The sequence below is a fragment of the Branchiostoma floridae genome, chromosome 12, assembly GCF_000003815.2.
Source record: "Branchiostoma floridae strain S238N-H82 chromosome 12, Bfl_VNyyK, whole genome shotgun sequence".
In the NCBI taxonomy this organism is placed as follows: Eukaryota; Metazoa; Chordata; class Leptocardii; order Amphioxiformes; family Branchiostomatidae; genus Branchiostoma; species Branchiostoma floridae.
In genome coordinates, this window is record NC_049990.1 from 12,290,693 (window position 1) to 12,312,657 (window position 21,965).

Here is a 21,965-nt window from a genome sequence, read left to right on the forward strand (position 1 = left end):
TTCTTTTATACACTGCCGTTTAGGTTATTTAGGTAGCAAAGCCGTGCTACATCAAAACATTTCTGCAAACAAACAAAAATTTAGGTCAGAAATCGTCTCCACTTAATGAGATTGCATAGCATACATAATGCATTTGCCAACGGAAAGCTATTGACTGAAAATGCCAATGATGGCAGAAATTATTCTTTTGAGATTAAGGAAAGGGTTGTTTCGCCTTAAAGCTTGTATACAACAACAATCTCTCCCCTGACCCTTTTTTCACCTTTGACATTCTGTCCTCTCTAACCCAACAAACCTGCACCAATCTCCCTCGCCACAGGCTCAAAGAGACCATTTTCGATTCTGGCTTCTGGAATCCGTGGTTGATAGCTACCTGTCGTCTGCAATCACGTAACTCTCCCACGCGAAGCTTAGCCTGGATGCCAGACTGTTTCCAGGGCCTACACAGGCCAGTTACTTCACTCCGGGGCTAGTCTGGATGCCAGACTGTTCAGGGCCTTTACAGGCCAGCTAGTCCGCTCCAGGACCAACATGCGCCCAATGAAATTTTATCACAGACACCATTCAGGTTAGACTGGGTGCCAAACAGGCCTACTGGCAGGGTAACTCCTCGGCTCTAGGGCCAACATGCCCCCAAGGAAATTCTACCGCAGGCTTCCATGAGTATTGAGATCTGGCCGGGGGTCTGGCATCCAGGCTACCTTCAGGTAGAGAACTTTCCTTAAGCCGAGTTAAGGACATGCCCTGGAGCCTAGGAGCTCTGGTTTTTGTTGGCCCTGGAAACAGTCTGGCATCCAGGCTAAACGGGGCCTGGCAAGTTGACAGTCTCTAATAGATCTCTTTGTCGTCTGGTACCAACAACAGAGGACTTTATCTCCATCCATCAGCTGACTTGGTACAGCTGGGCACTTCTTGAAAGCTTTTTCCCTAACGAGTGATTACGAGGCAGAATTTTGTACTGTAGCCATACACGTGACTGTCTGGGATCAGGTCGTTTCGCGCTCGCAGTGTGTGATGTTTACACTTTGGCACAATTGTGGCAAACGATCGGACAAAAGCCAGTGTCACAGCCTGAAGTGTATCCGTGATAAGGTTATGCCGGGGTGCAGTTACGGCAAGGCACATGTTTTATACCGTTACACCGGGCCATGATAGGACCCAGGTTTATTCGGACTTTGATGATGTATTACATTATATCTGTATCTTTTCTTTGTTTTATTTTGTCTGAACCTCACATCTTCCGTTATGGCCACAATAAAAAGCGGCCTGCAGGCTGACTTGATGTTCAAAGAAACCTTTATAGCATTACGCACTTTCTACAGAGAACCAACTAAACCCCCGACATGTACGTGAACCTCTTGCGTGAAAAACAATCTTACCTAGCTTTGGCCAGGCCTTCCTACGGGGTAAAGGATCGTAAATTTCTGCAAAGAAGGGAGTAAATGGCCAGGAGAATCAGTCCACGCTAATATGTACCGGCGGCCTATGGCTAATCTCCAAGCAGATCTTACGGTGCCATAAGATAGTATTAAAGCTGGCCAAGGAGTATAGCCGGCTAATGGAGTCAAACGGGCACCGGACCGAGTTTGATACTACACATTACGCACCGTGGATCTGGTTGGAGATAAGCCTATGGCGTCCAAACGCTCCTGATAAAGAATTCTCCCTATTAGCTATAGCCAACATAGTTAGTCTAGTAGAGGCTTAAATTCCAATCAGTTGGAATACTATTCGGACGTTTCTTGGAAGGCCCTGTTCAGTCATGTTGATAAGTGAAAGTACCGCTTAGGGTTAATTTAAAGCATGTCTTGTGGTCAACTCGATATAAATACTCCGCCCATTTGGTTTGACCTCCTTTTTCACGTGCCTGTGGTCAATCATTTGGCGTTGATAACCATCTGGACACATGGTCAACAACACTCCTCCGTATTTAATGCTGGACAACAATATATACGCATCTGTCATTCATTCAAGGGGCGATTGACTGAATTGGGTTTTCAGTTTGGCGGGAAAAAAGCTTTTGGTATACAATCCCTCCATATATGATAGCTTTGTCCCCATCCCTCTTCTCACTTAACTCTGTCAAGGGCCTCGAAATTTACTTTTCTTTCTCTCCCTTCCAATTCTTTGCCTTTGTTTTCTCATCACTTGCTTTGACTATTAGGATTCAGACAGTACGAGAGCATCTCAGTTGGTCAGATCAGAAAGTTTGAAAATCCCGCAATTGAATGATAATACCGAAAAATTAAAAATGGGAAATAGTCCATAGGGATACATCGAGAGAAGTGGGTGGGAGCAAGGTGCTGCAACCACATCTGAAATTGCATTCCATGTATTAGTTTCAGAATTAATAGAGATATAAACTTTAACTGGAAGGATATGGGTGATTTTAAATCCAGTGAGAACTGGAAAAGTAAAACGTGTTAAAAAGAGTATTTCCTTTTTGGTTCGAAAGTGTCATCGCTATGTGATTTAATGGCGTAAATTTTCGTTGCATATAGCTTATCGGAAACGTTTCTTTCAGCATTTCTTTCCGTTAAAACTACTCGTCGCTTCGATGTGGTGAGATGATTTCTCCAGGGGTGTCCCTTCGTTTTTTCGTCTCGTTTGGTGACGTCAATTTGCAGTCTGTGAATCCAAAGAATTTCTCTAATCCGCGAAGGATATACCCACACCTGTCTCGCGTAATATCGCGATGAAAGCTGCGAGAGTTCTCGTTCCCGCGGTTGGAAGTCTCGTTCACGGGTTACCGTTGGGACAGATTATCTGGATCAGCTGCTGTGTGTGATGTAAACACGGCCCTGTTGTGGCGGTGGTTAGGGTGGGAGTGGGACGGCCGGACATACAGATTATCCACAAACTGGGCCACGCACTGGCAACGATAACAAACACTCAACTCGGTCTGTTGAGCAGACGACATTAAAATGGAGCTTGCAGACGTGAGGGATTGAAATGTGAAATTCCACGTTGTCTGGTTGCTAGGAAAAGAGCCGTTGCCTTCACGGTCCGCTTGCAGAAAATTATATCTTGTACTAAGACATAAAAGACACTGATTTCCAAGCAGATGTTTGGCTCTCCGTTATAACCGCTGGCTCAATCTTTTCGCCTGCTAACGAATGAATGGTACCCAGGTTTGCAAATATTCAGGTTTTTCTTTTTTTATTCTTTCCCAATGGAAAACTAAATACAAAAAGTCCCAAAATTGGTCTGCTGACGAAAGGGGACATAACAGCCAGCCAAACCCTCCCAACTTCTTGGAACTGGGTCTTCAAAACACAGTTTCCTGCAAAGCAGCTTATAAACAGCATAGCCCAATACGTTTGTACACACAATCAGTTGAATGTCCACAATTACAATTAAAACTAAACTTATGAAATGCAGCAATTGTCATTATAAGCACGTTTATGGCATTGTTGTTATTGTCAATGATTTATGTACAACGTTATGATATATAACACTGTCCTCGCTTTTAACTTCGATCCAGGTTTATCAGAAACACGGGTCACTGACCTGTCAGTGGTTAGTTCTAAAAATGCTATGAAACTATCCACAGGGTCGTCTGCACAATGTACGTCAGTATCTGGCCTGCTCGTCACTTGTTAATAACAGTGTTTACCGTATCGCCTGACAGATAAGGGGAACAGGGAGGTGTTGTTGGACGCCATGCGCCACTGGGAGAAGCACACCTGCATCCGCTTCAAGCCCCACTCACCCGGCCTCGTGCAGGAGCTACAGAACAAGAACTTCGTCAAGTTCATCAAAGGGAAGGGGTGAGTCACGTGATTTAGTATTGATCCACCTATTGGTCCGCATATGGTGATGTGACGAGTGGTCACAAGTGTACCCAGGAACTTGGGAACGAGAAATTTGTCTATCTCATGATGAGCCATGTTATTATCCTCGTCTCCTCCCATTTCTCAGAATTAAGTCACGTGATGATGTTAAAGCTGCAACTTCATACCAGGAACATCTTATTCAAAGTCTGTATGAATCGCACGCGCAAAGATCGCATAATGCGAATGAAAGCTCATCCGTTTTGGTAGAATCCAAAGTTGTAAAATTTGAGCTTGATTCCAGCACAAAGGAATCATTCACCAAGCATTTTTAATCGATCTCGTCGACCTTCATAAGATATATAATTTACTGTGCTGACTTTCCGGAAACTGAATTTTGATGACGCCAGGAGTGAATCAAAAGTGGCAGAGAAACTGAATCTACTTCCGTCACGGTTCAGAGAGGATTGATGGGTCCTAATATAGACTGCCACCAAGGTCACATGATGATGATGATAATAGAACCGACGACTTTGTGATCTTATATAGGACATCATATGCATGTTGTTGAGTATCGTCTTATGATTTCTTATCTATTTCAGCTGCTGGTCTGAGGTTGGGATGTTCGTGTATGGAAACGAGCAGATGTTGTCCATGGATGACGGCTGTCTGTTTAACGGAGGGGTAAGAGGATAAAAAAAAATCAAAACAGTCTAACTCAATGACTTAGTAACCCTTAAGTCCCCTCCATATATTAGTATCTTATGGCGATCTGACACCAAACTTGAACGATTTTAGATGAAAATGGAACACAGAGACGGTTGGTCACAACCCAAAAGACAGGGAAGAAAATGAAGATGAAAAGAGTTAAAATATTTTTGGAGCAGCCCCTAGAACGTGACAGTCTCAGACATCGTCCTGCAGAGCACTGACATTTTGGAAGTAATCTCTCAGCACCCTGATACCTGATACTCCTGCACATGTGTTGTGTGTGACTGGAGATATTGAACTGAACCCAGCAGCAAACCATTTTTGATTGCAGTAAGAGCGCCACCTGGTCGTGAAATAATAAACTGCATCTACACATTTGTTAGGCATCGAATATATCGATATCAGCAAAGATATTATACTAAATTGTATAATGTCCTTGGTGAGAGTTACTGATATAAGTACCAAATTTTCGGCGTCTTCAAACATGAGTGAATGTGAACTTTGTCAATATTTCTATTAACCAGGTTGGAGCTGCCATCCATGAACTCGGCCACACCGTCGGCTTCTTCCACGAGCAGAGCAGACCAGACCGCGACTCGTACGTCAAGGTCCTGTGGGAGAACGTCCGCAAGAACCAGAAACACAACTTTGAAAAGTACGACTGGGACCGAGTCAACGACTTCAACATCCCGTACGACTACATTTCCGTCATGCACTACAGATCGGACGTGAGTAACTGCATTTAGTAGCTGACCAATCACTAGTGTGCTTGTGGTCACATGATAATGAAGTAAATCAGTCCGCCATGTTGGTGGGTCATCATATGAAAATGTTCTTTCTTGTCATTTCGTTCCCTAACCTTAAAACGCACAGGTTTTTTTTTTCAATACTTAAAGACACAGACTTCAGAACCAGTGTTTTTGTATCTGAAGATCAGGCGTCGTTTGCTCATGTCTATAAATTGTGACGTTAAATACATGACATATAATTCTAACGATGTTGTTAATCATTCGTGTAAAATACAAAAGATACAATTGAATAAATGGTAGAGAAACCTTTTTAAAAAGTGCACACAAGAAAACAAGCACATGCCAACGCTTAGTGAACACGTAAAATTATTCGTCCACAGGAATTCGCTACCCGCGTTGGCCGGAGAAAGCTGCGTACAGTGGTGACCACTGACCCCTTCTTCCAGGATCTGATTGGTCAGCGGATTTCTCTCAGCTTCTTCGACATCAAGCTCGCGAACGCCATGTATGGCTGCAGTGGTGAGAACACACTCCCATCTAAACACTCACGTGACTTGTGACTTCATGTAGACCCCGCTATATAGTGTGGTTAAAGACACGTGTCAAGGTTTGATAATTGTTAAGAAATGCTAAGAGATGTTAAGAAATGCTCTTAATGCTTGGTTCCACCTTCTTACATATATCTGTCTTTTGCTATCTGTCTTAAAAGAAAGTTCCTTTATCATTGTACGTGCGATTTACCGGACCAACGCTAGAAGTAGATTGTTATACAATGACAACTAGAATTCCAACATCATGATATAACTGGCTCATATTCTACATACACTGGTGAACTATTTTCCATTCAAATAATTACACAAAGTCGTAATACCCATTCAACACTTTTGACATTGATGCTTATAATCAATTTTCAGATCACTGCAATCCCACCGTGAAATGCAAGGGGGAGGCGTTTCTGAACTCGGACTGTAAGTGTATGTGCCGGACGCACACGTCCCTCGGTGCCGAGGAGTGTCCCCGCAGTAGTTACGTACAGATCAGCGAGCCCCCTCGGCCCCGGACCCTACCGCCCCGGACCAGGACCTGGAGTATCCCCGCCCGCTCAGGGGAGCGCAGCAAGAGTAAGGAGAACGCCATCATCAAACCGAAGAAATCCAAAAGTGAGGACACGTTACACTAACCAGAATTGTTGGGATATAAATGTAAGACTTTTCTGTTCAAAATAACCTCACATGCAATACCCTGCAGGGAAAAAGCAATCATTTTACAGCAAATTCTTTGACAAATTAAAAAAAATTGAATTCGTTAGAAACTTTTAATCCTCACTGATCTTATTATTAAAACTTTAAAAAGTGTAAGACTTGTGTAACCTTAATTTGACTTCATAGGATGTGAATACCATTTCTAATCCTGCTTCGGCCTTTAATATTTGCTTTATCTAATCATAAATTTAAATACATTTTGTCCATATTCACCGTACTAACCATCATATCGACGTGTGTGTGTGTATTTTTCTTTTTAGTGCGGGGCGTATATAGGAATGAATGATTTATTTGATCATTATGATCATAAAAAAGTATATAACAGCCATCGGCTGAATCGCATACGTTTTACATGTGAAAACTTTAATATCTGTTTACTTCACATCTATAGAAGCTTCCAAGTGCTACCCGAAGAACGGCGCCTCCTACCGGGGCAAGCTCAGTACGACAATCCACGGCGAGTCCTGCCTGTCCTGGAGCGACACCTTGGACCGTGACGTCAGCGTGCACACCTACCCTGGCGGGCTGGCCGGGGTGGGGAAGCACAACTTCTGCCGTAACCCTCCCTACCCTTACAGCTCCCGCCCCTGGTGTTACGTCAAGTCCAGCCGGTACTGGGACTACTGTGATATCCCGCTCTGTCGAGACAGGGACGGGTCAGGCGTATCTAAGGAGATAAACAGTAAGAAACATAGAAAGGGCTACAAGAGTAGGGAGAGGGGGAGGAAGCATAGACTGTGGCTACGCAGACGTCCTTCCTCTAAACCAGCTGATACCGAGGATAGGAGTCATTAACTAGGACGGATATGATTTTCCTTTTCTAGCCGCGAGGGGGCGTTAGTTGACGGAGGAGAGATGGCGTTGTACATACCGAACGTTTCTGTATATTAAACACATTCCTTGTAAAGTTTTGTATTTACAAATGATGTTAAAAATGGTGGACTTGACTCATGGAGGGTGTGAGGGCTTCTGCATCAAGTCATTGAATATCGTGTGGAAAGTCATTGAATATTGTGTGGAAAATCTCAAGAAAGTAGTTGCGACGATAAGATACATAACACAGTCACTAGCTGTAAAATACATTGTAGTCATCAGCTGTGCAGCGCCGACTAGCGGCTCTACCGGTAATGCATCTCCAGAATACAGAATACTTTCACCCTAGTTACTTTAAGAATTTCTAGCTCTATGTTATTTGTATATTTTGCACATCTTAACACTATTGTCACAAAGGTTTTATGATCTCGTTTGTCTATTATTTCCTAATCACTTAGACTTAATATTTCAGGTTATGGTAAGATTTTCATTTTGTGAAGCAATTTAGTCGGTATCATACTGTGGCGATACTCGAGAATGTCAACTATTTATAAGCACAGGCTCAGTGGATATATGTACTTATAAGACGTTTGCAGGGAGCGCTTTTCACAATTCATAGATACCGATTACCTCACCGGCATTGCTAAGTTATACGGACACTATTTAAGATGTCTTGAAGAGAAACGAAGACCTCACATAGTCTCGATACAAAGCCTCATTGATCACTCATATGTATTATTTTGACAACAGGTTTGAACTGAATAAACCAAAAAGCCACCACATGCGTTTCGTTACTTTTTCTTTTAAAAAGTGTACATGATCTTATATGATCATAGTTCATGAACTGGGATATATATGAGAATTGTCCGGTTTAAGCTAGTAACGTCTAACTTTGAATTTGAAGGGAGGAAGAAAGTAACAAATGAATGTATCAACGAATAAAATGAATGAGTGATAAATGAACGAATGAAGGAAAGGATGAATGGATGGATTGATGGATGGATGGATGGATGGAATGTTATTGACTCTGAGATTGAATGGATTTTTTTGCACAAATATAGTACAAGTCGTAGCCTGATTAAATCTCACTTATAGCAGCCCGCTCAGTATCCGGCCGGCCTTCTAGACGGATGGGCCAGTTGCAGCTCTGGGCAGCAGAGGTTGTGTCACACAGACCATACAAGTCGTATCTTCAGCCCTTATAGCTTATGCGTATATAATTGACGAAACTGTAGGTTTGAGTCACTCAGGGCCATCCCAACCTCACACCTCATCTGCTATTCGTGATTTACTGACATGGTGGCTTCGGTTAGTACAAAGGGAATATCTCTCGATATATCATCATGACATCTGCACCCTCCAGATATTTTTTATTGGTCGTAAAGTCCTGGCAGCCGCACCTGGACCCTTAGGTCACAGTTGAACGGTCACCCGTTGATAGAAATTGTGACGTTTTGAACGTAGGGGCGGGGGGTGGGGATTGGTGCCACATGACCAATTACGTAAAGCGTAGTCGGCCGATTTGATTCTACGTTATTCTACGGACCCATATGTGTAGTGTAGTGTAGTCGGTGTATTCGACGTGTAGTGTAGTCGGTGCATTCTACTTAATGGGCATCTGAATTAAGCGTATAGCGAAGCCAGTCTGTCCAAGCTAACTTTAATGCATTTTCGCTGCCTTCCTGACTTAAGCGTAGAGCGTTAACGCCTTATGATTCCCCCATGCAGACCCCTTAACATTTTGGCGTATTGGTGAATGCTGGCATGTATGATGCAATGTCCATTTGTGTGTCTTCTAATAATGAATACATTGCAGTTGCTGTTTTGATAGCACTGGATTTGAAAGACTTGATCATTCTTCCATTGATTCATTCATTCAATCAATCCATCGGTCATCCGTTCATTAGCATTCACAAAGGTCGGCTAGCACATTACGTTACAAACGGATAAAGTCTTACTCCTTAAGATCCGCTTAATACCTTCCTTTGCATCATTTTGTTCTGAAACAAAGAAAATCCATTATCTTTGTAAAAAAATAATCAGAAAAGTTGATACAAAACATAGGTTTAACTTCCTCCTGCCCGCTGAGATGAGCATTACGAAATGAATAGTTTGGACAGGCGTTTTTACCCCGAGGGTCGCCATCTCGGTCCGACACCTGCGGTTCCCTTTGTGCCATTGTGTGTGTGTTATCTCTGAGATCTGCCCCTCCGGCGGGGATCCATTTGTGGCATCTCATCGGAGCACCACAAACGGTGTGCAATCAGCCGAATGGAATGTACCCCAACAACGTGCTGGCATTCCTCGCTCAGAGCTAATAATTAGGCGACCAAACATGGCCAACTTTTCCCCCTGCCCCCCTCCCCCTTTTCCAACAAACAGCTTAAACACAAACGATGCAATCACGCAACTTAAAAAATTACTTCTCTGTTGTTTCGCTCCGATCAATTACCTAAATGTCACGTTATAATTATCAGACACAACGCAATACGTCAAGCAACTGGGAAGGTTTGACGCAGGTGGTTAATTCAGTATCATTCAGGGGGAGGGGGCGTGCCAGACAGAAAATCATAGGGTAAAAACTGGCAAACCTGTGTTTAACTGTGATTCTTCCTTTGCGTCATAGGGCTCTTTTCAATTCGAAGATTTGCATAACTCAGCTTCGTGTCTTTAAGTTTTATTGTTACGTGTACGTTTGTATGCCTGTATATAAGTTTCCTCTCTTCCTAAGATAGTATTCGGCCTAAGATACTAGATCTTCAAGTATTACTACAGTGTAATTATCGACCCTAAACACCGGAAAAAGCGACGCACTATCCGTTAAGGAAATGCCAGGCATGTCTTGACTAGTCCTCGAGTCTAATTTAGCCAGAAGCGTGATTCACAAATAAACCACTGTTGACTGTAAATGAGTTGATCAGATTTAAGCATATTTCTTTACCAAAAGACAAACAGGAAATAGTACGCCCTGTGTTATTTCCTGATATACATAAAACAACCAAGAATCACATCATATGGTGACCGTAGTAACCTATGGTTTACTGCAATGTTGTTGTTTTGAGGACGTATTCCCAAGTGGCTGTTCGGATAATCTAGTCTTATCTCAATAGCACATAATGAGCGAAATAATGGAGGATCGGAATCTGGAACATTTAGCGATTAGAACGATGCCAAAACTGGATGCTCATTTTGAGTGGGTGACAAACACTCAAACAATACCACTTAGACACAGAGTATGTGTGGGACAGGTTTTCTTTTTGAAAATTGTTGTCTAGCCTTTCGGTGCCATTTCCTTCGTCCCTGTAGGTTTCCTGTCGTAGTAAACACAAAATGGTGATTAAGATGAGATGTTACAGATAAGATCGCGAGGTGGGGCTGTGCATATACACTTTTAAATTTATGTATGAACAAATCATAGCTGTCGTCTCATCTGTACTCATCTATGTCTGACAAGGTTCATGTAATCTTGTAACAACTGTTTTCTGATATCATATTTTTCTCTGTATACCACTCGTGATATGTTGTAAAAATGAACAATTGAGTCACCTTTGTTTCATAAGCTATTATACAAGATGCATCTGGCATCAACGTCCACATTTAAGTAACCATTGCCCTGGACAAGGACGCAATAAAGAGATGAGAAATGTGTTGGCTCTTTAAATGAGTTCCGGCCCTTTGTCTTCAAACTGCGTGAAACTTTCTGTCGCAAAGTGTCATGTCCTCTTTCGGGTCTTCATTCGTTCGAATTCAGTCGCATCGCTGATTTTCTATCAAGAAAGATACATTCGATACCTTGAGAGGTTTTAACAAACACAACTCACAGAAAATGTGTATTTGTCTTGTGTACTAGTCAGTTCTGTCATAGATAAGGATGTCTTCAGTCATTCTTAAAGGAAATACGCGACATACTTGTCTGAATACCTCAGATCAGGGCTGGCTTTGTCCTTAACTGTACCTCCATTCATGATATGTCCTTCTTATTCATGAAAAGAGATGATATCTATCTCCCAAGATAGATGATCACATGTAACTTGATGCTACACAACTTCCATATTTATGATCTACTTGCTGAACTCTCGGTGCCCTTTGTCAGGGCGTATCCACGAGGGTATATCGTTGGACGCTCCCTCCCACACTTGAAACACTACATATTACTGATAACACAAAGCTTTCACACATTACACATAGGTGCACGGTGTTCTTTTCGTGTCTTTGAACTCCCTGCACGCGATTGACAACAGATCATGGTAGTTTCCGATGACTGTTTGTGTTTTGAATGGCACCTGGCGAGGAACACCCTGTCCCCACACCGTACGCTCTCTTTGCCGGGCGTCACGGTTTGGTGACTACCTGCCCTGAGGCGAGGTGCAGCGGGTAACAATGAGAGAATTCCGGCGTCGAGGTGGGACCAGTTGTCCATTTGTCACGGAGGGCACAACGTGCGAGGACATCGCTGCTATCTGTGGACCCCGCGGACCCCTAGGACTTAACCTTAGTAAGTAGTTTTACCACTCCGTTTCCATCAAGGTCCACCGCGTAATGCTATCACACGGTATCTCCGCATAGTGAACGTAAGAGCTGTTCGACCGGCAAAAAGACGATTTTAGGAGATACAAAATGTCCGACTTAAGATGTAACAGGTGCGCTCCAATTAGTACCTAAACAGGTGTGAATCCCACAGCGCTGATTCCATACTTCTAGTCTTACTTTTTCCTTTTACGTAGTAGTTTTATACTTTTTAAAGAAGTATGCCATCCTTGCTTGAAGAAGAATCTTTGCGATGATGTTGAAAATGCGTAACCAGGCGGTTTTAGTTGAAAATAGGCATTTTCAGCCACGCCTGTTTTTGTGCGGAAAGCAGCATGGTTGTAAATTGAAAAAAAAAACAAGCAGGGGGCCCGACAACCTGTTATTTTCTGTCTGTGCCTTTTGATTCGCCAGCAACTAGTTGTCTCTTCGCACCTTTTCTGTGAGGAGAAATTATGAGAACAAGAGGCAGGTCTGTCTCTTGTAGATGCTGAAGGTGTGGCCCTCAAGGGGAATTCCATGTCTACGTGACTAGGTCCACATCTATCTCTTAACGATTCAACAAGAGTTCGTTTCAACCTGGGAAACACAAAGATAGATATCTATCTTCCTTTTTCTTTTTCTTTTTGTGGTAGGATTATCAACCATAGTAAACGTACGGGCGCGGTCGTTTCATCACAGTAGCAGGGTATAATTATGACTCGTTCGGTCTATGAGTTTGTTGCTATAGTCTGCTAGCTGTTAGATGTCAACTCGTGTTTCAGAGATCATCGGAAAGATTTTCATACGTAGTGGACTCATTTGAGAATCACTTTTTAAAAATTTGTGATAACAACCAATATAGAAATATGCAGCATAAAACTCGTAAAATCGTTGAAGCCTGACAGGGAAAATTACAGGTATACTTCACAGATGTCTGTCATTGGGTGTTTTAATGGTGACCTGTCTAGCTTAGCATCATTCAAACCAAGAACGTTACATAACGTCCTTGTTCAAACATGCCACTGCCACCCATATTGGACAGTTTGTACCTTTCAATCCTCTTTCCGTTGCCAATATTTCGTCGAATCAAAGTATACCCTTTACAGGAAACGCTCTTATTCCCACTTAATGTTAATGATGTAGTGGCGCAATTTCCTTTGCCATTAGGTAAAAACAAATAGACTTAAAAGGGCGTCTGAAAAGTTTCGTGATGGTCTAGACTGATTACAGTGTCCCATTAAAAGGGGTAACATCATTGGTGGCCCGTTTGAACTATTCAGACCTCCTACACACAATGTTTTATTTGAAATACCTTATGATCTTAAACTGTATGTCTTGGCCACAAGGCAACTGTGTGTATTATTCCAGACGTGTTTCTGTGGTTATGGGTGAAGAAACTCTTTGTATAAAAGCATGTTCAGGATAAATGTATCAACATAGCTGACATTTTCATGTTCTTTTTACCTCTCGAAGATATTCACAATCTTCGTTTGTATGTTTGCTTGATCATGTTTGGCTAGGCTTTGTCATGCGTAGTTTGCAACTACAACAACTGGAGATGTTCTCTTGGTCTATACTTTGTCTGAAACAGCTAGAAATCCTACAAGTTCATAGTTGAGCGACTCTTGGTCGTGTTTTCGGTGTGATGAAAGCATGTAGATAAAAACGGAACGGATGCTTAAGTCCTCTTAATGTTGTTGTCAGTACTGGAGCAGCGGCATTCCGCAGAAAAACGAGAATCCGGGGAATTTCCGTGGTCACAAGTGTGATGGAAGTCTCGTTTAGGGTCACCGGTGACGATTTACACGTTTTGACAGCGATCGATCTCATCGTAGGTCCATCCACCTGTGCGTTGTGTATTGTCTATCGTAATGACGACCGGGTCCACAAGACGTGCATGCGTATATATTCAAGTCCGTATGTGGTCCATATGAAATTGTTAGTCTTTACCAGGCTTTATAAGTCACTGGAAACTGTAGAAATTGGACAAATATAGACGGATAACATGCCAGGAGAGTTAGCTGTCCGAGGAGTATGGTTTGCGACCCAGCTATCTCGTCTGGCATGTTATCTGGCTATATTTATCCCATTTTTATCATTTTTCCAGAGACCTGTGGAGCCTGGTAAAGGCTAACACTTCCATACGGACCACATACGGACTTGAATATATACGCAAGTGTGAAGCCACCCAAATACTATGTCGTTTTACGTTCAACTACTCTTACATCATCATCATCATATCGTTCCGTGCCAGGACTGCAGCCAGGCCACGGCCTCCTCATTAGCTTCTAGTAGGTCCTGGTTGGAGATGATGGGGCCTAATACGCAGTCCTAATACGCAATTACATCATCTCAAGACAAATGGACTTGTAAAAGTTAAAAGAGAAGATATCTTGCAACAATCTGTAAGATTTAGACACCAGATGGTACCAGAATGATGTTCCCATTATTCTGACTCATTTGAGTGAAAACTTCCATGTCAAATGTCCGTATAAAGCTTTATTAAGGCAATGATGTACTAAAACGTCAAATCTTCCCACGATGCTTACTCAACCAATTTACGAGCTCTGTACTCAGTTAATGAGCAAACATTTCTTTGCAGTAATTATCAGATGGTGTTCTCTTACACCAATTGTTCCCTTGCAAAAAAATGGGTATTTTCATTCCTTTCGTATACCGGATACCTCCATATCATACCGACAATCTCTTGTTTGCTTTGATAATAGCTAGTGGCGATATAACACCTATGTCTTTCTGTGCCGCGTTTGATCTTTTTCTTCCGTAGCTTATTGTCTTTTTCATATGACATCGTTTTCGTGCATTAAAATTCCGAGAAAATCCACCTATTTTGTTGACTGAAAGCAAGGAGGTTATATATAACTTCCTGGTGGTTATATATAATCTCCTTAGTCAAAGCAATAATCCGACAGATATTTCCTTCGCTAATGGCCAGACCAAATATGCACTGTCAACCATGTGACATAGATGCTATGTCAAATGTCTAGAATAACTTTTTTGGCTATACATATGTAGATAGTAGTTAAGATATTTTTCCCAGGTGATATGAAATTGCTTTTATCACTCTGTACTAAACTAGTAAAAGGTGTAGTCAAAACAAATTATCGAGCTTCATAATAGTATCTGTTAATGAGTTTCTTTGCGAAACCATTCTTTCCTGATGACGTCATAGAGATAACAACGATTGTTGGCTTTAACGATTAATACACTAGGGAGCATCGTTCAAACAAATCATGTTTTTGGAATACAAGGTATTTACAAGTCAAAATCACCGTAAGAAATTAGATTTGTATGCATTGTACTGAAACGTGCTAGTCACGATTTGACATCTTTGGAATTGGATACTGAAGAACAGATGGGCAAGAACAATCATACCATGAAATAAATCACACCAGCTTTATGCACCATTATCTTAACGGAAGTGTGGGATATAATCTGTACAAATCGGACTGCGGTTAAGATAGGCGTTCCTCGGCAATTAAAACTCTGTCATTTGATGTGCTCAAGACAACTACTCATTAAAGGCATCATCTCCATAAGAAAAGATTGAGATTTCGCACGCGATTTCTCATTTCTTCTCACGACTTGTTACTAATCTCGGCATCAGGAAGAATTTCTTTGATTTTTCTACATTGATTGATCGAGGGTTATCGATCATACAAAGTCATGCCAATTAGAGTATACAAGTAGGCAGCCCCCCCCCCCCCCCCACACAAACACACACCATTTGGATCCTCGACAACTTCACTCCTTAGTCGGAGATTAACAAAAGTAAAAGCGGCTATAACTTTGCACAAAGTCTAAGTGGAACGAATATAGCTAATGTTTTCAAATAATGGGCATTACTTCATTAAAACTTCCCTAATCGTTACCCTATTAACAGTAATGCGGTTCTGGGACGGCTTTGCTGAAGGCAAAATACTTTTTCTTTGTTCTCATGGAGGAGATTAATCGCTGCATTCCACACCTAGCGCGGCTTGTCTTTGTAGTAGGCTTCTTCTTGGTATGTGGAGAATGATTGACGGCGAATCTCGGCCAATTCATTTTCATTGATTTACGATTGATGTTGCTTTATTGTATAAAGACCACCTCTGTCAGGATCTCATTAGATTTAACTACGGTCGCTTTTTCAAACTACATTTTGACCGGAAATAGCCACAATCAGAGATGTAATTGTGTACCATAAAGCCACACTTTACATCGTTCGTGTTAACTACATTCGATTTTTAAAACTACATTTTGACGGGAAAAAGGTCACAATGAGAGATATGATTGCTGACGATAAATATCTGCTTTACCTCTTTTATGTTACGTATCCTAATCATGTATATAAAGAAGCCTCGTTAACTGTTGACTGTGGAAGAAGGTTTATGCTTTATTTGCATCTATTGCATACTTATTCATACATATGTTATTTTCTTCGTTTTTTTTAGATATAACAGGCGACGCCAACACCCTGTGAAAGAGACACTATGAGACTTTTCCTGTGTACCCTGCTGGCATTACTCGCTACCACGAGTGCAGCATGGAGTTTCTGGAACCCGTTTGCCAGCGGCAGCAAAGGTCTGTACATAGCTTTGTGTTCTAGTTTACCATTATTCAGGATACATTGTCCTGACACTACTTGGCATAGCTGTTAGAGTGTTGGGCTCGGAACCTAGAGGTCCCGAGTTCGATACCCGCCGTGCACCCGACGTTGTGCCCTTGGGAAAGGCATGCGCACTTGACTCACCATTCAAAGTTTAGGCATCGATATCCGTAATTGAAAACGCTACTGCTATTTCGTAAGCCGTTATAATAATTTTTCTTAGCTTTAAGATTAGAACAAAAAATTATATGATTCAAGTGAAATTAAATTTTATTAAATCACCATAGAAATCATGTAAGCATATATAAGCGCATTGTGTCTCTTAATAGTGTCAGTTAAAAGTAATATCATCATCACGGTTGAATCGACTAACAATTACAAAACTAAAATTTTCGAAATTTTTGTTACAGTTAACGTTACAACTTTAGTTCCGAATATATATATATATATAAAGCGTAACGCATGCAAGTAACTTGCAAGTAAAGATTCTTCTTTTTGTCTGTTACAGAGCAACTTCTTCGCCAAGAAGAAGACGAACTTATTCCTGACGAAGACTGCTACACAGGTAAAGGCGAGAAGTACAAGGGCCGTACTTTCTTCACGGAGAAAGACGAGATGTGTTTGCGGTGGGACTCCAGCGAGGTGCTGTTCCGGTCGTACAACGTGCTGACGCACCCTGACGGCGAGTACGGGGTGGGGGAGCACAACTACTGCAGGAACCCGGCCCCCGGGACCGTGTCCCGACCCTGGTGCTACGTCGCGTCAGAAGAGGACTGGGACTACTGCAACGTTCTGAAATGCTTAGGTATGTGTTTATAGATGCGTGTGTTCCCATTCAAATAACGTCAAATGTCTCTCCAAAAATGATTTATACATCATTACCTACATGACAAAATGGAGGTATAGTTTTGGACCCGTTGCCTATGTCTGTGTGTGTGTATCCGAAGTGATAACTTAAGAACTTAACCTGCATGGATTTTGATTATATCAACGCAAAGGTCAGGGTCGATTTTGGTCCCCCTAGCGGCTACCTTGATACTGCAGCAGAACTTCCGTTTTCGTATCTTTTGTCCTAGACATTCTGTACCTGTGGTATTGCTCATACAAGTATTTTTTTCGTTTCCCCTTCAACAACTAGTTTTCTAGTTAAGAATGTACCGCTGTGCCACAGTCTAGAGTATCTTGCTGTATGGAGTTGTCATTTACGAACTTCATTTCAAAATGACAACTCAACACTATTGATGATCACTTCCTTCCCCTGCTTACATTTATGACAACTTTACCGTAAAGCCGATAAGTAGATTTGAGTGTTATGTTCACCAGGATCTGACGGTGGTGATGAATGCGCAGAGCCTGTGTGTAACAACATCTGTGAATATGGTTTCAAGAAAGACGACAAAGGGTGCGACACCTGCGACTGCAAGGATCCTCCAAGTAAGTACTTATATCTGAGTCATACACGTATCATATGCATGAAACCTTCTGTAAGTGTTTTCAAATATGCAAACACAACGTAAACATCACCAACGTAAAATAGCTGTTTTCAGCAAACGCATTATTTTTTTAGCTGTCTCCTCGTCACCTTACATTTTAGATCGATTGATTATAGAATACACTTTAGCTAGAAAAATCGACACGAATGAATACAAGCTTAATATTTAGTATGTTATGCATATGCAAAATCAATTCGAAAACGGGAAAACGATTGCCTAATGACACTACTACAAGTTGTTACAGTGTTTCAAGCATCTTGCGCAGATCCTAGAGAATAATGCACGTTAAACAAAACTTCTTCTTACAGTTGGTAAGCGTACAACGGCGAAGCCCACCCAGAAACCAACACCTGAACCTACCAAAAAGCCTGAGGAGAAGACAACACCAAAAGCAAAAGAAGAAGAGACAACTAAGAAGGCCCCGATGACCGCCCTGTGTCCGGCGATCGATATGTCCGGAATGGATCCTCCGCCTGTGTCCAGTTGTGCATCAGGGATGAAGCACACCATTGGTAAAGTGTGCTGGGTGATGTGCACCAATGGCTCCCCGATAGAGATCGCCGTGTGTCAGGAGGATGGTACATGGTCCAAGGACTTATCCAACATCAAATGTAAAGGTAGGTCATAGAAAAATCAATAGGCTCTGCTTTTTGTTATGGTGTTCCTTTTCACATGGTTGAAGTACTAGCACTTCATTAGTTTGAACCGTGTGCAAGTGCAGAAAACTTATACGTTTACGTGATTTATTGACATACACGAGTTGACTGTCATACAATGTATACAGTTTCCAATCATTGATGTACATGTACTACTTTACTGAATTGCCAGGGTTAAGGTTATATATTCCTTCTTGATCTTCATATATTGAATTGTTACGCCAAATAGCATTTACTGGATATGCATCTGGATATGCTTTTGGAAACGGTCAAACGTTTCAGGCAGAATCCACTACCTTTCGTCATTGACACTGAAGAATTTAACAATTGAAATGAGTTGTTATATTCCATGTTCTCTTTTTTTAACTAGCTAGTGGCATTTTTCCCCATTTTATGACAAGGGGTATTTTTCCATGGAGTTGCAATCTTGCATTTATCAAGATACTATGATGTTAAACATTTACCTGTACATGTCATTTATTAATCTCCTAGAGTCAGCGCCCAAGGCGCCGACTGAGGCCCCCACAACACCGAAGATGAAGGCCACCACCAAGAAACCTGCCGCCACCACCCCTGCACCGGTCAAGAAAACAACCGTGAAGCCCACGACGGTCAAACCAACAACGGTCAAACCGACAACGGCCAAACCGACAGTGGCCAAGACCACCGGAAAGAACGAAGCAGCCGAGAAGCCAGCTCCGGCCACCATGGGTCCGAAGAAGACTGACCAACCGTCCCCTGCACCGCTGACCAAGACGTGTCCGAAGCTGAACATCCCTGAGAACTCACTGACCAACTGCTATGGAGCCGAGCAGAAGGTGCAGACGTCATGTGGAGTTCTCTGTCTCAAGTCGGATAAGGCTGGTCCCATTACCATGACTACCACTTGTTTAGAAGACGGCAAGTGGTCGAAACCAAAGGAAGGAAAGCTTGCTTGTGAAGGTGTGGAACTATTCTTGTAAATTCATTATACACGAGTGCAAGTCAATGGTACCGTTATACTGGTTCCCTTGCATTGAATTGCCCGACCATTGTTAGAAACCAAAAGAATGTAAGGAAAGATAGCACGTTATTCTTTTAAATTCATCTTGAATTCGTGTCAGTCAATATTACATTGGTTGTCGTGATACTCATTTCATATATTGACGGTTGCTTAGTGCATGGTATAGGCATCTGCTTACCTCTTACTATGTAGGCAATATGTCCATCTGTTCTTTTGAATAATGTTGTCAGTTAAACAACTCTTGGAGCCAATACCTGTTTGCATTTTGTCAATCACAATGTATTGTACTATTCAGTTGCACCTAGAAAATTAGTGTCGTGTCGTCAAGAGATGTATGAAAAAGTGTCAGTATGCTGACAGTTGTCACGAACTGTTTGATGTCTTTTCCAGTGGACCCCATCATCCCTCCAGATGCCGTGAGTGACGGAAACCTGAAGATGCCCACCGAGAAACCGACATCAGCCAGCCCAGGCAGCGACAAAACCACCGCCAAAAGCGATGGTAATGCTGCAAAACCCACCAAAGCCGCTGCCACCAAAACCGACAAGCCAGACGCCAAACCAACAGACAAGCCAACAGTCAAACCAACAACCAAAGCTCCCGAAGGCACGGATGTACTCTGCTACACTTCTCTCGGACAGAACTACCGCGGGAAAAAGGCCACCACTCGCGACGGACAACTCTGCATGAAGTGGAGTGACCCACAGTTGAAGTACTACTACTACAACACCAACAATTTCGGGAAGGAAGAGGGCCTGGGCGATCATCGGTACTGCAGGAACCCGGCACCCGAGTCGGAGCCCTGGTGCTACTACAGGGCTGTCAACGGGAAGGTCGAGTTCAAGGTCTGTGGCGTCCCGAAATGTTAGACCAACTCACCCACAGCTTCGAGATAGTAATACGCGTTGTTGTTCAAAATGGCGGACGTCAAAATGGCGGACGATTATGATTGATGGAGAGGATACAGAACTCGAAAATTACATACATAATAAAGTATTACACATTGTGTCGTCTTCCGCCGTGAAGGGTTCAGGAAGTTTCAAGAAAACATCTGCTTGCTTGTACTCGGAAGATATATATGACAGTAAGTACTGTAAAAGTGTATTATTGTCATTTGTAACCTCATGTACCTCATATATACACATGTTCATGATACAATCTTATCAATTTGTAATATTAAACGTATGGTGACATTTTTGGGTTGTGAAACTGCACAACTAGAATTTGGCGAAAAAAGGGCATTTGCCGAAAGATAGAATAGATCGTCAATGAATATTTTTCTACCAAAAAAAATAGAAATAAGGAAACAACATCACGAAATCTTTTCCACTTTGACAAAAATATCACGGTTCATTCTTTTATTGAAAAAAATGCATATTTTCGATGTCGCTTTTCTAGGTAAGCATGTATCAACACAAATGCAATTTAGCTGTTTGCAGTTTCTTTGACATATTTTCTGGATATCTAATCTGCTTGTCTGTTTCTAATGATCAGTTTCTTATCATCATTTATGATTATTGTTTTGCAGTATTATTTTGTAATCTGGTGCTTGGGTTTTTAATTCCATTGATAGAGTAAAGTTTGTAGACAAAATGAGGATACTTTCATTTGATTACATCTTCAGTAACCAATTGTACACTGATTCTTCCGCCACACCATGTTGCAAACTCGTAACACACAAAATTCAATGGTACTTACTACCCGACAGTAAATCATTCTAGTTATCATAAAATAAAACAAACGAACAATGCCTCTTTATTATAGAGGACGAAAAATTAATAGGGCATCATACTACATGTGTAAAATCATTTCAGGTCATTACTCTATTTAGATGTTTATCAATATTGTTTGAAAGCAAATGTTATAGGATAGCCATGTACATGTATTACTAGTAGGTAATCGTTGTATATTGACTGTTACTAACCTACCTCATTGTAATGTTGAAATGTTTATAATCATGGGAAAGGCCTACGGGAATGTATTGTCAAAATGTTTTCATGAAATGTGTTTTCTCTCGTGTTCAAATATGTAAGTCAAAACTTTTCTTTTCTTCTCTTCATTGTCTCTGGCGGTTTGTTATCAATAAAATACAACAAATCTAATGTGTTTTCCCCTTCAATCGTATCCAATGTTAAATTTCGCATCACATTATCTACATGGACTAAGGAAAATGATATCGAGTTTCATAATTTACCATTTAATTACATTTTTAAAAGGAAATTGGGGTAGATACATCAACATCCCTTCCACGACACCCATAACCAATCAGCTATAATATGTATGGCGCAAATGCACATATCTTAGATTTAACTATATGATAGTTAGAAATTTATTTCTAAATCACTTTGTACCATCATTTTCAAACTAAAATCGGCCCTATCAGAAGAAGC

General features: G+C 41.6%; 4 protein-coding genes across 4 annotated transcripts in view; all 4 read left to right on the forward strand.

Annotated features, from left to right (window-relative positions):
- LOC118426994 (blastula protease 10-like) overlaps positions 1-4,469 on the forward strand; it is a 14,899-nt gene extending 10,430 nt beyond the window's left edge. Inside the window, exons 5-6 of the mRNA XM_035836629.1 lie at positions 3,632-3,770; positions 4,376-4,469. Of these exons, the coding sequence (XP_035692522.1) occupies positions 3,632-3,770; positions 4,376-4,469 (233 nt within the window). The remainder of the gene's footprint in view (positions 1-3,631; positions 3,771-4,375) is intronic.
- Positions 4,470-4,577: 108 nt separating this feature from the next.
- Positions 4,578-5,801, forward strand: LOC118426995 (blastula protease 10-like). The gene is made up of 3 exons (XM_035836630.1): positions 4,578-4,593; positions 4,974-5,212; positions 5,614-5,801. The coding sequence occupies exons 1-3, from the start codon at positions 4,578-4,580 to the stop codon at positions 5,791-5,793; spliced, it is 435 nt and encodes a 144-aa protein (XP_035692523.1). The 3' UTR covers positions 5,794-5,801.
- Positions 5,802-6,136: 335 nt separating this feature from the next.
- On the forward strand, positions 6,137-8,090 carry LOC118428162 (plasminogen-like). The gene is made up of 2 exons (XM_035838154.1): positions 6,137-6,393; positions 6,887-8,090. The coding sequence occupies exons 1-2, from the start codon at positions 6,210-6,212 to the stop codon at positions 7,288-7,290; spliced, it is 588 nt and encodes a 195-aa protein (XP_035694047.1). The 5' UTR covers positions 6,137-6,209; the 3' UTR covers positions 7,291-8,090.
- A 3,538-nt stretch (positions 8,091-11,628) lies between these two features.
- On the forward strand, positions 11,629-21,677 carry LOC118427682 (proteoglycan 4-like). The gene is made up of 7 exons (XM_035837576.1): positions 11,629-11,803; positions 16,269-16,398; positions 16,932-17,228; positions 17,747-17,857; positions 18,225-18,533; positions 19,065-19,514; positions 19,966-21,677. The coding sequence occupies exons 2-7, from the start codon at positions 16,308-16,310 to the stop codon at positions 20,442-20,444; spliced, it is 1,737 nt and encodes a 578-aa protein (XP_035693469.1). The 5' UTR covers positions 11,629-11,803; positions 16,269-16,307; the 3' UTR covers positions 20,445-21,677.
- The last annotated feature ends 288 nt before the right edge of the window (positions 21,678-21,965 follow it).